The sequence below is a fragment of the Neomonachus schauinslandi genome, chromosome 16, assembly GCF_002201575.2.
Source record: "Neomonachus schauinslandi chromosome 16, ASM220157v2, whole genome shotgun sequence".
Taxonomy (NCBI): domain Eukaryota; kingdom Metazoa; phylum Chordata; class Mammalia; order Carnivora; family Phocidae; genus Neomonachus; species Neomonachus schauinslandi.
Window position 1 is genome coordinate 42,492,225 of NC_058418.1, and position 18,816 is coordinate 42,511,040.

Here is an 18,816-nt window from a genome sequence, read left to right on the forward strand (position 1 = left end):
ACTTCTGTAATTCATGTGTACTTACTACATTGGTGAATCTTTCTCCTTTCCTGGAATAATCTCCGAGAGAGAGAGTGGAGGGTTTAGCATGCGTGAAGATGAATATAATCTCAAGATAAACACTCTTACTGATTATAGGAAGCTAATAATAATGCAGATTGACTGTCAATTGCAAGGGCAAACCCTCACATGTCCAAAGCTGCTCTATAATATTACCTTAATGGAATTTTGGAATTATATACAGATATCTCTAGAATGATGGTATTTTTCAGTTTCATCATTATTCTCACACCTCAAATTTACTCTGGCTCATTAAGAATGAAGTAGAAGTAAGTGGGGGGAATGGGAAGATGTTGGTCAAAGGCTACACACTTCCAATTATAAGGTGAATGAGTTCTGGGGATCTGTTATTCAGCATGGTAACTGTAGTTAACAATACTGTATTACATACTTTAAAGTTGCTAAGAGAGTAGATCTTAGATTTTCTCTCCACAAAAAAATTGTAATAATGTGAGGTGATAGATTTGTTAACTAACCCTATGTGGTATTCATTTTCGAATCATTTGAATCATTTTGTAAAATGCCCATCAATTTGGATTTGTCTCTTGTTTTATCATGGATAGACTGAGTTTATGTGTTGTTAGCAAGAATGCCAGAGAAGTGATGCTTCCTTTTCATGGTCTATGGGAGCATTGGGTGCATGACATCAATATGTCTCAATACCAGTATTATAAATTTTGACTTCTGTTGGATTTCTTCACATAACATTACTGTTTTTCCCTTTGTAATTAATAAATACCTTGGGGGAAATTAATTGAGACTGGAAATATCCTGTTACTCTTTAAACTTTTCACTAATTTTAACATTCATCAGTGGGCCTTGCCTGCAACAATTATTACTGTAGTGGTCTAATGATGATTTTCAATTTCTCTCATTCCTTTGACACTTATTAATAGGAATTGTTCAATAAGGGCTGTCCCACTCCTATTTATTTATTCAATTTATTTATTTATTCAATTATTTATTTATATCAGTATGGACTCAGGGATATTTACTTATAGGTTATAATTCCATGCCACTGTTATTTATTTTGAGGCTCAAATGTTCCAACTTTTGTCTTCATTACCTTTTAATTAAAACAATAAATTATCAGTGAATACAGTTGTTTGATGTGGATTGAGCAATGTATTTGCACTATATAGCACAGCATTCACCAGCTGATTTCTTTCTTTTTTTTTTTTTAAGATTTTATTTATTTATTTGACAGAGATAGACACAGTGAGAGCTGGAACACAAGCAGGGGGAGTGAGAGAGGGAGAAGCAGGCTTCCCGCCGAGCAGGGAGCCTGATGTGGGGCTCGATCCCAGGACCCTGGGATCATGACCTGAGCGGAAGGCAGACTATTAACGACTGAGCCTCCCAGACGCCCCTCACCAGCTGATTTCTTTTTTTTTTTTTAAGATTTTATTTATTTTTTATTTTATTTTATTTATTTTATTTTATTTGACAGAGACACAGCGAGAGAGGGAACATAAGCAGGGGGAGTGGGAGAGGGAGAAGCAGGCTTCCCGCTGAGCAGGGAGCCCGATGCGGGGCTTGATCCCAGGACCCTGGGATCATGACCTGAGCCGAAGGCAGACGCTTAACGACTGAGCCACCCAGGCGCCCCACCAGCTGATTTCTAAGTCTAACAATTCTCAGTCTACTGCAACTGACTCCTTAGCTTAGTTACATAAGAATGAGGAAAAGAACATGAACACGTCTTCGTCTTTTCTCCTCTTCCTGAACTCAGTTAATTCTGCCAATTTGGTCAGAAAATCCCTAATGACAACAAAAGCTTGGCAGTTACGAATAGCAGTTCTTTTATACGATAAAAAAAATTACAAAGTCTTTAAAGATATGGAAACTTGGATGGCATTCTCCTTCCCCAGTGGTAACTCTGACTGGATGTGCAGGATGGAGTGCTTGCTGACCCCTCCAACACAGCTATTGTGCTTGGTTAATATTGTGTTTCCGTCTATAGTTATCACTTAGGTGCTGATCTAAACAAACCATCCGGTGTGTCCAGCTAGTCCAGGACACATCCACTTAGCAACAAAAATATGGACAAGGATTTCCTTGAACTTCAACAGCTAGAATTTTTTTTTTGGTCTAGTAGGAAAATGTTACTTTATTAGTATTTTTATTAAGTATTTTTCCGTTATTTCATTTTATTTGTTTTTGTTACATCCAATTATATGTAACATTTTATTTGTATTTCCCTTATAGCATTTATCACGTTTTGTTTTTTATAATTTCTACTTTATTAATTGCTCTTTTGAGGGGTACATATTTTCTTTTTTCTTTTCAACTAAACAATGTGAGGACAAAATCTGTATATCAGACATTTTGAATATCCTACATGTTATATACATAAGAGACAGTTCTTTGTTGATGAAAAGGGGTAAACATGGTTTTTAAGATGAAAAAAATTCTTATCATTAATGTTAGGAATAAATAAAAGCTTATTGAGTTTATTGAAGCAAGGATTTTCTTTACTGATGGAGGAATGTTTTAATCCATTATTGACCTCTCACAATAGGATTAATTTTTTATGACACTGCAAAAGCTAATTGTGCACCCATAAGCCATGTGTTTAAATTGGTAATAGTTTGGGCATCTGGGTGGCTCAGTTGGTTAAGCGACTGCCTTCAGCTCAGGTCATGATCCTGGAGTCCCAGGATCGAGTCCCGCATCGGGCTCCCTCCTCGGCAGGGAGTCTGCTTCTCCCTCTGACCCTCCTCCCTCTCATGCTCTCTGTCTCTCATTCTCTCTCTCTCAAATAAATAAATAAAATATTTTTTAAAAATTGGTAATAGTTTATTAAGGAGAATTTTGTTCTAGTGGCAGATTAGTTTTAGTAGCAAATTTAGCTGAGAAGAACCTCAACTAAGATCATACATACAGAATTTATGTGATAACTTTCAGTATACACAGGGAGTGACCATGTCCCACATATTCAAAAGGCATATAACAATGTTGAGCAAAGATCCTTTATCCAAATATTTACAAAAGCCTTAATCTGTAGCTATTAGCAACAATTTTTTTAAAGATTTTATTTTTAAGTAGTCTCTACACCCAACATGGGTCTTGGACTCACAACTCTGAGATTAGGAGTCGTATCCTCCACTGACTGAACCAGCCAGGCATGCCCCACCATTAGCAACAATTTTTAACTGGATTTTCTTACCCAAGCCATAAATATTTGTCATGATTCAACAGGACCGGGAAATTAGGACTACAAAAATATATCTGTATTTTTGACAGAATTTTTCATACATCATCTAACCAGTATTTATTAGTGCATCTTCTGTGTGTTAGTGATCACTGCTGTGAACACTATCAATGTACTGCCAAATTTTGACTAATGTGTAAAATTCATTTGTGCAATAACTAAGCATGCATATTGTTATAGTGATGCCATGTAGAGTGGGGTACAACTTGCTCTAAAAGGTTAAAAGGAAATGTAATGTCAAGCCAGGGTCACAGAACGATTGTGTATGTACTAGAAAAATACGTGAATTTTGGGACACTTGGGTGGCTCTGTCGGTTAAGCGTCTGTCTTTGGCTCAGGTCATGATCCCAGGGTCCCAGGATCAAGCCCTGCTTGGGGCTCCCTGCTCAGCGGGGAGCCTGCTTCTCCCTCTTCCTCTGCCCCTCTCCCCTGCTTGTGCTTTCTCTCTCAAATAAATAAATGAAATCTTAAAAAAGAAAAATACATGAATTTTGCCTCATGAACGTGCAAGGGAATGTGTTCAGGGCCTTAAAATAGCCCTGCATAAAATGCAGCACGGTTTTGAAGAGTGACTAGAAGGAAAAGCCAAAAGATAGATTAACACTGTAAAAGGGATGTGTTGTAATTACGATTGGCTTTTACGGTGTCTTGAGTTTAATCCCCTCAATGTACCTTGGTCAAGTGGAAAAGATGGGCAGAAAAACAGAAACTGTGACATATGACAAGTGCCATAATAGTGATATGTGGAGTGTTAGGGGAATGTAAATGAGGAAGGCTATGTGCTGTCAAAATTGGTCTTGTGAAAGGGGAAACAAAGAACAATTAACTTGCTCTTTTTCTGAAGATATCTTCATTACCATCTCCAGATAGTCATTAAAGAATTAGCATTGGGGCGCCTGGGTGGCTCAGGCGTTAAGCGTCCGCCTTTGGCTCAGGTCATGATCCCAGGGTCCTGGGATTGAACCCCATGTCAGACTCCCTGCTCAGTGGGGAGCCTGCTTCTCCCTCTTCCTTTGCAGCTCCCCCTGCTTGTGCTGTCGCTCTGTCTCGCTGTGTCAAATAAATAAATAAAATCTTTTAAAAAAGATGAAAAAGAGTAAGTATTAAAGTTGCATAATAATCCCATTCTGTAGCTCACTTTTGTTCAATGCCTACTACCTTCCAGGTAGGCTCTTAAACAATTGACTTTTATTTTATTAGTTAATCTTATTTAATCCGCTCAGTTTTCAGTAAAATTGGCATTAGGGTTAATATTAGAGTTTTATGGATTAGAAATTGAAATTGAGAAGTGAAATTATTTGTCCAAGTCACAAAGTTTATAAATGACAGAACTGAAATTCAAATCTGGTCAATTTAAACTAAAATCTTAGACTCCGTCCACTAAACTATACTCCCACCTAAGTATATTATATTAATTGTACACACACACACATACACACTAATATTCAGTACCTACAATGCTCAAGCCCTGGCCTAGGTACCTTTCATACATTATCTCATTTAATACCCACAACAGCCCTTGGGGGGGTTAGTCTTTTTTGTTTTATAAATGAGGAAACTGAGGCCCAGAGGTTAATTATGTGCTTCAAACCTCCCAAATAGCAAACGTAATAACAAGACTTGAATGGAGAGTATTTGACTTTAAAGTTTATTGCTCTGCTTTTATACTTTAATGATTTTACAAAGATGATCCAAAGGGCATCAATTGTAGGTTAAGGCAAATGCATTATAGGGTGTGAGCTGTGGATCTAAGATAATTCCAGACTGATACTCCATTTTTTTCAGCGTTTATTGAATAGTGACTTTCCCCCATTGTTGTCTTGTTTCTGCTATTGAATCTATTTCTGAAATTACTTTTCTAATCCATTTTTATTAACTGATAGCATGTGTTTAAAAGTTAACTTTAATATTATTTATTATAGAACACATGCTTATTATAAGAAGGTCAAACATTATAGGAACAGTTAACTTCAAAAATAGAAATCCTGGGACGCCTGGGTGGCTCAGTCGTTAAGCGTCTGCCTTCGGCTCAGGTCATGATCCCAGGGTCCTGGGATCGAGCCCCGCATTGGGCTCCCTGCTCAGCGTGAAGCCTGCTTCGCCCTCTCCCACTCCCCCTGCTTGTGTTTCTGCTCTGTCTCTGTCAAATAAATAAATAAAATCTTTTAAAAAAAAAACAAACAAAGAAACAAAAATAGAAATCCCTATAATTGCAATGCAGATGTAACTGCTATTAACTAATTGGCGTATTTTCTTGCTCCCTTTATGGACATACTAAATATATATATATATAATTTTTTAAATATAAAACTGAGAACTTGCTTTTGGCACTTAGCAACTCTGATGCCCTTAGTTTGGCCCTTAGTTTTATAGTGTATGAGTCATTTTATGGTATTTTAAAAAATATGGTAGGGTTCATTTTTTTCCTAAAAAAACCTAGCCTCTACTTTAATATTTCAGCAGGAGACTAAGAAGCAATATAAATTATTCCTAACCAGCCTGTTTCTTCTTACACAAATTGCCTTTCTCATTGCCTCTGTTTCAATGGAAATAAAATTAAATGAAGTCCTATCTTTCTATTTTTTCTAATCCTATAGGTGGTCAAGACTTTTCTACTGTTGTCAGCAGTCTTCTCTGCTTTGTATGCAAGCAGAAGGGTCTGAAACAGATTGGAACGTTGTTTCACATAAAGCAATACTTTTTTTTTTTTTAATTAGGGGAGGGAGAAGTACTAAAAGTGGAAATGACTTATAACAACAGAGATACGCCATAGAAAGTAAACATAAATCTTAATACCAAAAGGAAAAGAAAAATATGTAATTTGAAGTAATTTTTCAGATACAGTGTCTCCCAGGTTTTGGATTAGTTATATAAAGGATTTTAAACACAGATACTTTATGGCACTTTCCACAGGGAAGTTTGCTGGTAGCTATCTTCCTTACAAAAACATTTAAAGATGCAAGCCTAAGTTGTTTGAAACTTATTTTTTTAAAAGATTTATTTATTTATTCATTTATTTGACAGAGAGAGACACAGTGAGAGAGGGAACACAAGCAGAGGGAGTGGGAGAGGGAGAAGCAGGCCTCCTGCTGAGCAGGGAGCCCGATGTGATGCGGGGCTCAATCCCAGGACCCTGGGATCATGACCTGAGCCGAAGGCAGACACTTAACGACTCAGCCACCCAGGCACCCCTAAAACTTGTTTTTTATAAAAAGTTGAAAAGCTTGCATACTCTTTTCTAGCTTGAGGAAACATTTCAAAGAAAATCACTTTTTAAATTCACTTAAATATTTACTTTATAAATGACCCACAACTAGTTTTACCGTGTAAGATTAGTAGTTAGAGAAAACTACCACGGAGAAATTATATAGTAAACAATTCAAAAACCCAAATTATTTCAATCTAGCTTTTTGTTCTATGCTTATATATAAGTGTGAAAGCTAATACTTTTGTATAAAAGTAATAGATATACATGTTAGAATTTGATTGAAGCCTAAAAAATATATCTTTTCTTGCCAGTTTGCATAAATTTATTATAAAAGGCCATAATTTAAAAATCCTGAAATTTTAACGGCTGGACACAATTTCAGAGCTACCTTATTTCTGGCTTATTTGGACTTATTCCACTGTAGCTCAGAGGTTCCAGAAGAAACTTGAGTTCTCCTTGTCATTCCAATAGTAATTTGAAATCCTTGAAAAAGATAGGTCAACTTTTATTTGACTTGGTAAGGCCTTGGGTTAAAATGGAGAAGGAGGGCGCCTGGGTGGCTCAGATTGTTAAGCGTCTGTCTTCGGCTCAGGTCATGATCCCAGGGTCCTGGGATCGAGTCCCACATCGGGCGGGGAGCCTGCTTCTCCCTCTGCCTCTCTCTCTGTCTCTCTCTCTGTCTCTTATGAATAAATAAATAAAATCTTAAAAAAAAATAAAATGGAGAAGGAAAGATGAGTAATGAAATGAATTGAAAATCTCAGAACCAATATAAACTACAGTTATTTTTTTTTAACCAGAAAATACTGAAATCACATATTATAAGCACATGTACTGCTTCTGAGGACATGCTTGGGTTCTTTATTGGGAATATTTTCCTCCTGGTGACTGGCATGGACAAATGAGCTAACTTCACAGGGTTAAATGATAAGGCAATAATGGTAAAATGAGTATGACTTTGGAAATGATGGTACAGCGAATCCGAAGAATTGTAACTCAAATTTGTATTAGATCTGAGGTTCAGGTGATCATCATGTAATTCCTCACTGACACAACCTCACAAATCACTCCTCCTATGTCTTCAGACAAAGAAAGTATAAAGAGACATGGATTTCCTGCTTTTAAAGAGAAAAAAAGTAGGGTTGCCTGGGTGGCTCAGTCAGTTGAGCATCTTCCTTAGGCTTGGGTCATGATCCCAGGGTCCTGGGATCAAGTCCTGCATCCGGTTCCTTGCTCAGTAGGGAGCCTGCTTCTCCCTTTGCCTGCCGCTCCCCCTGCTGTGTGCGCTCTCTCTCTCTCATAAATAAATAAATAAAATCTTAAAAAAAAAAACAAACACACAAAACGATGTTCCTTCCATAGTTGGAAGCCCTCCATAACTCCCCTTCACCCATTTTGCCCCTCCCCCATCCCCCTCCCCTCTGGCAACCATCAGTTTGTTCTCAGTATTTATAGGTCTGATTCCGCTTTTTGTTTATTTATTCATTTGTTTTGTTGTTTTAGATTCCACATATAAGTGAAATCATACGGTATTTGTCTTTCTCTGTCTGACTTACTTCACTTAGCATAATACCCTCTAGGTCCATCTATGTTGTCCCAAATGGCAAGATCTCATCCTTTTTTGTGTGTGACTGAATAATATACTCCATTACAGATATATCTATCTATCTATAGATAGATAGATAGATAAATAGATAGATCTCACATTTTCTTTATCCATTCATCTATCAATTGACATTTGGATTGCTTCCATTTTCTTTTCTTTTTCTCTTTTTTTTTTTAAAGATTTTATTCATTTAACAGAGAGAGACACAGCAAGAGAGGGAACACAAGCAGGGGGAGTGGGGGAGAGAGAAGCAGGCCTCCCATGGAGCAGGGAGCCCTATGTGGGGCTCGATCGCAGGACCCTGGGATCATGACCTGAGCTGAAGGCAGACGCCCAACGACTGAGCCACCCAGGCGCCCGCTTCCATTTTCTATTGTAAATAATGCTGCGCTAAACATGGGGGTGCATCTATCTTTTCAAATTAGTGTTTTTTGTGATTTAGTTTTCTTTGGGTAAATACTCAGTAGTGGAATTATTGGATCATATGGTAGTTCTATTTTTTAATTTTTTGAGGAACGTCCATACTATTTTCCACAGTAGCTGTACTAATTTACGTTACCTCCAGTAGTACATAAGGGTTCATTTTTCTCCACATCCTTACTAACACTTGTTATTTCTTGTCTTTTTGATTCTAGCTATTCTGATGGGTGTAAGTTGTTATGTCATTGTGGTTTTGGTTTGCATTTTCCTGATGATTAGTGATGTTGAGCATCTTTTCATGTGTCTTTTGGCCATCTGTATATCCTCTTTGGAAAAATGTCTGTTCAGGTCCCCTGCCTATTTTTAATTGGGTTATTTGGGGGGGTGGTTTTGGTGTTGAATTTTGTAAATTCTTTATATATTTCAGATGTTAACGCTTTATCAGATGTATCAATTGAAAATATCTTCTCCCATTCAGTAGGTTGCCTTTTCATTTTGTTGATTGTTTCCTTCACTGTGCAAAAAACTTTTTATTTTGGTGTAATCTCAATAGTTTATTTTTCCTTTTGTTTCCCTTGCCCTAGGAGACAGCTAGAAAAATGTTGCTGTGGTTGATGTCAAAGAAATTACTGCTTATGTTCTCTTCTAGGAGTTTTGTAGTTTCAGGTCTCACACTTAGGTCTTTTTTTTTTTTTTTTAAGATTTTATTTATTTTGACAGAGAGAGAGAGATAACGAGAGAGGGAACACAAGCAGGGGGAGTGGGAGAGGGAGAAGCAGGCTTCCCGTGGAGCAGGGAGCCCGATGCGGGACTCGATCCCAGGACCCTGGGATCATGACCTGAGCCGAAGGCAGATGCTTAACAGACTGAGCCACCCAGGCATCCCATCACGCTTAAGTCTTTAATCCAAAATAAAATACAGATTATTGGGCTTTATGCTGTACTTTCTATACTACTGGTTTAGATACTGATTGGCTAGAAAGATGTTGATGCTAATGCTAACAATGAAAACAATGCACGAGAGGATTAAGGATAACGAAGACTAGTTGACAGTTGGATATGGTGGTTTTGAAGGATTGGGACAGCACCTAAGTGGAAGGAATTGGGACCGACAAGAGACACTGGTTATAGAGATCTATGTTAAATGTAGGGATCTAGCATGGAAAGTTGAGGGGGACTAGAGGATAAAGTGAGAAGAAAGTGCAAAAACTGGAGCCTTGGGGAGCAGCTACATTGTAGATATAGGAGGAAAAACAAGGCATTAGAAAATAAAAGGACAGAAAGGGATAAAAAACAGTTGATAGAGTGTACTGTCAGATGTTGGAATGGGCAAGAATAAGGACTGAGAAATTTAGATTGGGTGAGTAAGAAAACATTAGTGACTCTTCAGAATGCAGTTTTATTCAGAAGAGGTTAAGGAGCAAAAGGAGAAAATAAAAACAGCAAGCATAAACTTTTTTCTTTTTTTTCCCAAAATGTGGTAAAGAGAGGAAGGAATCAAGTTGGGATTAGTAAGATCAAAGCATGGCTTTTAAAGTTTGGGTAACTTGGTACTATTTTAGGTCAGTATTTCTGTGGAGTACTTGTGTCTTGTAAGTCACCTGTCTCTTTTGCTTTTCTTTCTCTTCTCTCCAGCCCTTTAACAGTAGAATGTCGTCTTCCTCATCTATACTCACTCTCTTGGTGATTGTGCTGGTAGTCTTCCATTTGCCCCTCTAGGTTCACTCTTCCTTCTCTACCTGCTTTCTTTCCCAGGAGGCTGACCTGCAGGAATTACATCAACAAGCTTCTTTGACCTTTGGCTTTTGTAGAGTTTGGCCAATGTAGAGTCCCAACAGGACACTGGAGGGAAAGAAGGAGGAAAGTGAAATTGGAGCATTTATCCCCTTGGCTCCAAACTGGCTGAATTGACTGAAGGTCACTGCTCCTCTTGAGTCAGTCCCCTACAGGACTCCCCTGGGTCTGGTAACCAACCACTTCCTCTCCTGGTCCCTTTAGGCCTAGGTGTGTAAACAGGATATCACACTCTGTTTTCCCTTGTAGTTTCCCTAACATCTTGCCCACACCTTTATAAATTGTCTCTTTATTAATCCTGTGCATTCGTTTGCTACTGGGACTCTGACTGATACAGTGATCTTTTCCAGTCTCATGGCTTTAAATGTCAGCCATACACCAATTGCTCCCAAATTTATAGCTCCAGTTAAGACCTGTCTCCTAAACTGCAGACTCATGTATTTGGCTGCCAGCTAGATTTGGTTGTTTAACATAGGTCTCAACTTACTGATCTTTCTTCCTAAACCTCTTGATGTCAACTCCATCCTTCTGGTTGTTTAGGGCAAAGATCTCAAAATCATCCTCAGTTTCTCCCTTTTTCTCACCCCCCCCCCATTTCTATCTGTCAGAATATCTAAGTAGGTCTACCTTTAGTAGAGAATCTCACCACTTCTCACCAACCTCCATTCCTGCCACCCTGGTCTCACTACCGTAATCTTTCACTTCTAATAATTGGTCTTCCTACTTTTTACCTTTGCCCTCTTTCACTCTATTTTCCATATAGTAGTGAGAATGATTAAAATACAAGTTAGATCATGTCACTTCTCTGCTTAAAACCTCTTTATGTCTTACCACTTCAGAGTAAAAGCCAAAAGTCCTTACAATGACCTCAAAGTCCCAACATTATCGGCCTCCTACCCCCATTATCTCTGTGCCCCCATATTCTACTCTTTCTCCCTCGATTACCCTGTGCTGGGCACACTGGCTTTCCTTACTGCTTTAACACTCTTCTCCCTGTCTGTAACGCTTCTCCCAGATATCCACATGACTGATCTTCCCACCTCCTAATTTAAGTCTTTGTTCAAACATCTTCTTAATGAGGGTTACCTTAACCACCTTATTTAAAATTGGAAATTGACCCCCCTGTGGTACTCCTGATCTGCCTTCCCCTACTGTTTTTTTTCCCCTAACACTTAACATCTTATAACCTATTATATAATTTACTTCTTTTTTCTTTTTTTTTAAAGATTTTATTTATTTATTTGACAGAGAGAGACACAGCTAGAGAGGGAACACAAGCAGGGGGAGTGGGAGAGGGAGAAGTAGGCTCCCCACTGAGCAGAGAGCCTGATGTGGGGCTCGATCCCAAGATCCTGGGATCATGACCTGAGCCGAAGGCAGACACCTAATGACTGAGCCACCCAGTGGCTACTTATTTTTTTCTTATCTTTTAATTATCATGCAGTAAAATTGCCTTTTTTCCCCTCTAATGGCATACAGTTCTGTGAGTTTTAACACATGTATAAATTATTGTGACCATCACCACAATTCTGATACAGGACAGTTCCATGCTCCAAAGAATGAATCGTATCTTCCCCATTCCTAACCTTGGCAACCACTGATCTGCTCTTAATCATATATTTTTGTCTTTTCAATAATGAGATCATGTAGTATGTAACCTTTCACCACTGGCTTTTACTCAGCATAATGCCTTTGAGATTCCTCTAAGTTGCTCAGTGTATCAGTAGTTCATTACTTCTTATCACCAAGTAGTATTCTATTCTGTGGCTGTACTACAATTTATTCAGTCACCCATTGAAGGAATTTTGGGTTGTTTCCAGTTTGGGCACTTACAAATAGAGCTGCTAAAAACATTTACATATAGGCTTTTATGTGACCGTAAGTTTTGTTTCTCCAGAATATAATTTACTTACTAATTACATTTATCTCTTTTTTTTTGCATTCTTTGTTTGTGGATTTATTATTCTAAGTTTCTAAAACAGTTCTGGCATGTACCAGGAGCTCAGTAAATTAGTGAATATGCAATGTTACTGTAAAATGGAAAGGTATAGGGACACCTGAGTGGCAGAGTCGGTTGGGCGCCCTACTTGGTTTCCACTTGGATTGTGGTCTTGGGATCAAGCCCCGCCTCAGGCTCCGTGCTTGGCGCACAGTCTGCTTAGATGCTCCCTCTGTTTCTCCCCTCCGAGAACGTGCATGTGCGTGCTCTCTCTCTTTCAAATAAATAAATAAATCTTAAAAAAAAAAAGGAAAGGTATAGTGAAACCATAATCACTCTGAATACATTCAGGGTTTATATTGACAATCCCTAGACTGTGCAGTTTCCTTAAACCCCAAATGACAGGATGCTTGAGCTGAAAGACACCTGCAAGTTGAGAATGTAAAAGGCTTTTTACTGAAAGTAAAGTAATTCCTCCCTAATGTTTCTGGTGACCATCTATCAGATTCCTGATGGAGGAGGAGCTTGGGATGAGGTTGAGGAGAAACCTCGTGGGAGAATACTTTAACAGTGATGTCACCATAACTCATTTGTGAGTGAAATGACAAGCCAGCTCTTTCACAATCAGGATAACCCAGAGACAAATTTGTTTGCAAAAGCTGGGGAAAATAATGGCACCATTCTCCCACATTGTCTGACCATTAGTTTCACTTAAGCTCATAGTATAGGCCACCAGATTAGGTAAGAAAAAGATAAGTGTTAGAGATAAAGAAGAAAATAATGATTATATGAAAGGTCGATATTTGGGAGGGGAGGGGATTGATTTGCTAGAATACTTGTGTTTACAGCCCTAAGTTATGTTTGCACTATGAAGTATCTTTTAAAAGCCACATAAAAAGACATTCAGCTCAAAATCAGATGCTGCCTAATGCCCCAAACCAGGATCACAGGGTACCTCATTAAAATACATGGACCTCCTATAAACCTGTTCATTAGAGCATGGAATTCAGTAAGAATCAGTTGGATCTTGGATCCCATCCAGTGCATTATAGTTTTTGAAGGCTCAACAAGATTTCAGTTTAAGGTGGTTCCATTTTTAAAGTTTGAACAATGGGTGCCTGGGTGGCTCAGTTGGTTGGGCGATGGCCTTTGGCTCACGTCATGATCCTGGAGTCCCGGGATTGAGTCCTGCATCGGGCTTCCCACTCAGCGGGGAGTCTGTTTCTCCCTCTGATCCTACCCCCTCTCATGCTCTCTCTTTCTCATTCTCTCTCAAATAAGTAAGTAAAATCTTTTTTTAAAAAAGTTTGAGCAAGGTTTCAGAATAAGTTTTCTTCATTTCTTAAGTTTTTTTGGGGGGGTATAAGTTATATGGACTCATAAGAATTTCAAATATATAGAACTGTATAAAGAAAAGAAGGCGATCCTACACCTATACATATAAGCACTATTGATATTTTGATGAAAATCCTTCCAGACATCTTTCCACATGTGTGAACAGTACATGTATATGTTTTTGTCACTCTCATGAAAAGGGGTTACAGTGATGCTCTTAGGGTGAGGGGAAGACTCTTTCATTTTTTTTTTTTTAAGATTTTATTTATTTGACAGAGAGAGCACAAGCAGAGGGAGAGAGAGGGAGAAGCAGGTTTTCTGCTGAGCAAGGAGCCTGATGTGGGACTCGATCCCAGGACCCTGGGATCATGACCTGGGCCAAAGGCAGCCGCTTACCTGACTGAGCCACCCAGGCGTCCCAACTGTATCATTTTCAATAAGAGTGATCAGTACATAGAAGAAAGGAAATTAACTTCAGCATCTAAGCACCTAAAACAGTGCAAACATCAGTGTTTCATTAAACATTTTGAGAATAATCTTCAACTATCAGGAAAAATGAAATAATTCTGAAATATATTGTGGGTTCTGAGTCAAACTGAATGCCATGTAGGGGTGTAGAGTCTTTACTAATCCAGCCAGGTATCCAGGTGAGAGTACTGTGGTAACTGGAGAGGTCTAATTATAGGACTAAAACAGAACACTGTTAACTTTCCACCTCTCCCAAATCTCAGGTAAATTACAAACAGATGTCTATTCACAGTTCTTCAGCCATTATGGATGGCCAGTTAGATTGGCGTATGGACGTCATTGACATCAATTCAAGTGAAACTGCTGCTCTTTTTCATAAGGCCATGAAATAGGCTGTGTATGTGTGTCTGTCTTAATATATGTAGAGTCATCAGTTCAGTGATGCTACTGTGTGACTGAGTGAACTTCTGAGTAGATCATGAAGGGTCCTTTTACGCTACTATAATATTCACGAGTAGTCATTTAGAATGCCTTTAATTTCCTCTGATTGGTAGCCCAATACTTGGTATACTACCTTAAATGTTCACAAAGCAAGTCTCTGCCATTGGCCATGACTGGAAACTTAGGAATTTCTGCTGAAGTTCTTGTGATCTAATCCTCTCTTGAAAGCACAGAACTAAAGCATGTATTGAAATGCCTGAGTCAGCCATTCCAGGGATATACTGGCTGCACTCTTGCTTATTTTTCTGGGATGAAAAAATCTCCTTGGTGACCTGAGGCAGCTAGCTTTTACCTTCTCCACCTAGAAATGCATGTATTATAACTGCATATAAAACACACACACACATATACAAACACACATAAACTATATCTAAATTCTGACATTAGCATTATTATATTTTCTAGGATTTTAAAAAATATTTTATATTTTCTAGGATTATGCTTAATTTCAGCAGATCTTGTTTAATAACATAAGAAAATAATTTCACCTAGTTTCTACTAATTGCTATTAAAATTTTTTAACTTTTCTAACTGTTTAGTTTAGGGAAGGAAAAGAAAGACATGTTGGACACCTGGCATGCGTCGTGACGTTGGGTGTAGAGATTACTGAAACTTTTACTTTTACTTGTTTATTGTTACTTCTATTTTATAGATGAGGACCTCAGAACAGTCAAGTAACTCTGAGGTAGAAAACACAGTTGGTATTTGAACCAGGTACATCTGAGGCAAAAGGTCTATAACCTCATCATGCTATAGAATGAGCTGCAGAATGCTGGGCTTATAAAAAACGGTATCAATATTATTAAGTAAAAAAAGCAAGGTTCAGAGCAATAAGCATTATATACTACCATTATGTGAAGTGTATGTATGAATACATATGTACATGTGTGTGTTTATTTTTACATATGCTTAGCATATCTAGCGTATGTCTGGAAGACCATATAATGGTTGCCTCCAGGGATGGGAATTGGGCTGCTAGAAATCTAGATGTTTTGGGGCACCTGGGTGGCTCAGTCGGTTAAGTGTCTGCCTTTGGCTCAGGTCATGATCCCAGGGCCCTGGGATCTAGCCCCGCGTAGGGCTCCCTGCTCCGCGGGAAGCCTTCTCCCTCTCCCACTCCCCCTGCTTGTGTTCCCTCTCTGTCAAATAAATAAATAAAATCTTAAAAAAAAAAAAAAAAAAGAGGGCCCATTTGCCCTCAGGCCTAAGTCTCAACGTCTGGAACAAAGTAGCTCTTGTGTGGGACAGGGAAGAGAGGAGCCCTGGGGACAGGAGTCCCACCTGGAAGAAGAGCTCATCTAACAGGAACCACCCTCACCACAGCTTCAGAACATGCAGAAGAACCCAGAAAGGAGTGGGTCCTAATTTGCTCCACCAGAAGCAGTTCTTATTTACCTTGTCCAGAAAGAGCCAGACTTCGTGATGTCACCACATCCAGAAGCTATCACAGACTGTGTGACAGTGGAAACTGGACCAGCTTGCAGAAGCTTATCCGTCACAGTTCTCTGTAGTCTCCCAACAACAGCAGAAAATGAACACATCTCAGGCATCAGTGTCATTCAAGGACGTGACTGTGGAATTCACCCAAAAGGAGTGGCAGCAAATGGGTCCTATTCAGAGGACCCTGTATAGAGATGTGATGCTGGAGAACTACAACAACCTAGTCTCAGTGGGGAACTGCATTTTCAAACCAGCAGTAATCTTCAAGTTGGAGCAAGGAGAGGAGCCTTGGTTCTTAGAGGAAGAATTCTCAAACCAGAGCCACCAAGAAGATTACAGAGATGATGACCTGATGAAGAGGAACAAGAAAATCCAAGATAAACACTTGCAGGAAATAATATTCATCGATAATAAACCATTGCCTGGAGAGGGAGAAGAAGTTTTGGGAAAACAGTCTAATCTGCACATAGCTCCTGTTTCAACAAAAATATCCTGGAAATATGACTCATGGGGAGTAAATTTGCAAAATATTTCCCAACTTATTAATAATAGAACCTATCCAACAAAAAAAAAACAAAAAAAAAAAGAAAGAGAAAGAAATCTGGATGTTTTATTATAAAATCCTTTCAGGGCACCTGGGTGGCTCAGTTGGTTAAACATCGTGACCTGAGCAGAAATCAAGACTTAGCCAATTAATCGACTGAGCCACCCAGGCACCCCGGCGTGTAAAGCTTCCAGTGCTGTAGAATATTAATACTATTATGATATTGATAAGCATTGATAATAATTGTATCTTTCTAGTTTTTCAATTCCTATGATACTACTCTAATGACCTACACAGTAGAATTTGAGAGTGAGAGGCACCTGGGCGGCTCAGTCGGTTAAGCATCTGCCTTTGGCTTAGGTTGTGATCATGGGTTCCTGGGATCGAGCCCCACACTGGGCTCCCTGCTCCGCGGGGAGCCTTCTTCTCCCTCTCCCTCTGCCTGCTGCTCCCCCTGCTTGTGCTCTTTCTCTCTGTCAAATAAATAAATAAAATCTTTAAAAAAAAAAAGAATTTAAGAGGGAAGTAGAATACTGATATAATATATCATGATAGCAGAGGTAATGATGACTACATTCTGCATTCAACTGTTTACATTTTTAATGCCACTTGAAATTTTAATAATCCTCGGTTTATCTGTTTTTTGAAACAAGAACACCATGCCTCAAATGACAGCAGTTGCCAGTCATGACTGAGGTCAAAGAAGTATTTTATGGGTCTTAAAATTGAACTTAAAAAGAAAAAAGTTTGTCATATACTAAAAGCTATGTTTTAATTTGGAGCTACCATTAATCAAAATACCTTACCTTGAATACACTTTATTTTTGTATTTGTTTAATGATCTGTTTATAAAGCTGTCTCCCTTACTAAATTGGGCAGGGTCCACGCTTCTTCATTTGTTACCGTATTTTTAGTGGGTAGCCTAATTCCTGGCAGTTGGTAGGTAGCTAAAAATATTGGTTGAGCTGAATTGAATTGAACTAGAGATATTTAGCTTAGTTGGGAGAAGAGAGAGAGAAATAATCTCAGTTTTTAGATAATTGAAATGTTTTCATGTGAAAGAGGTTGAGTTTTTTTCTGTATGCTTCAGTAGACTGCAAACCAGTGGGTGGAAGTTTCAAGAATTTTCTGAATGTTGAGTTGTCTAAAGCTAAGTGGCCCTGTCTCAGGAGATACTGATTCTGTTACCAGGAGATTCACTCATGGCCGGTCAACTATGGAAGTAATTCAAATATTTAATTGTTCATTGGTTTCTTTCTTTTTCACATCTTGGGGAATTTTTTAAATTTTATTTTTTAAAGATATTTATTTACTTGAGAGAGAGAAAGCACGAGCAGGGGAAGGGGCAGAGGGAGAAGCAGGCTCCCTCCTGAGCACAGAGCCCAATGCAGGGATCCATTCCAGGACACTGAAATCATGGCCTGAGCCAAAGTCAGATGCTTAACCAAATGAGCCACCCAGGCACCCCCATTTGTTTCTTTACTCATTTCTGCAAACATGTATTGAGCACACACTGTCCTAGGTGTTGGATACTAAGACTGAATACATCATAATTTCTGCCCTCGAAGAACTCAGACCCAGGAGGTGAATGGAATTTTAGCAAAGGATTACAACCCAGGGTGCTAAGAGGTTGTTACAGAGGTGTAATGGTAATACCCTGGAGAGTTAACAGGAAAGGCTGCTGAGGAGGTGACTCTGAAGTAGAGTTGACCAGGCAGATAGAGAGAGAGGAGTCCTAAGCAGAAGGAAAAATACATGCAAAAGCGCAGAAGTTAAACTTTTTAGAATACAGTGGTATTTCATTTGGATTAGGTAGCCTTAAAATACCTCCAATCCTAAGACTCTGTGTTCTGGCTCTTTAACTTAGTGTCTTTTTTCACTTCCTGGCAGATATTACATGTATGTATGTATTTCAGTTGTCTTTTTTCATAGGAAGCAAAAACAGTAACCTTCTTCTTTGATTTTTGTTCGTAGTCAAGTTCATCCGAGAAGTAACACCATATATCAAGAAGCCATCATTAGTATCAGATCTACCATGGGAAGGTGCATCTCCTCAGTCACCAAGCTTTAGTGGCAGTGAGGACTCTGGTTCTCCAAAACACCAGAACAGCACCAAGGACAGGAAGGTCATCCCTCTCAAAATGTGCTTTGCTGCTAGAAACCTAAGCATGCCGGATCTGGAAAACAGGTGAGCTGTACCTAAGGAGAATATCAAACTTAAGGCTTTATAACTTAGGGATATGTTGTAATATTGCTTATGCATATTATTAATAATATGACTGTCGAC

General features: G+C 38.8%; 1 protein-coding gene across 1 annotated transcript in view; it reads left to right on the top strand.

Moving 5' to 3' along the window:
• Positions 1-18,816, top strand: part of SNTB2 (syntrophin beta 2) — a 100,015-nt gene that overhangs the window by 27,062 nt on the left and 54,137 nt on the right. Inside the window, exon 2 of the mRNA XM_021703348.1 lies at positions 18,504-18,717. Coding sequence (XP_021559023.1) covers positions 18,504-18,717 — 214 coding nt within the window. The remainder of the gene's footprint in view (positions 1-18,503; positions 18,718-18,816) is intronic.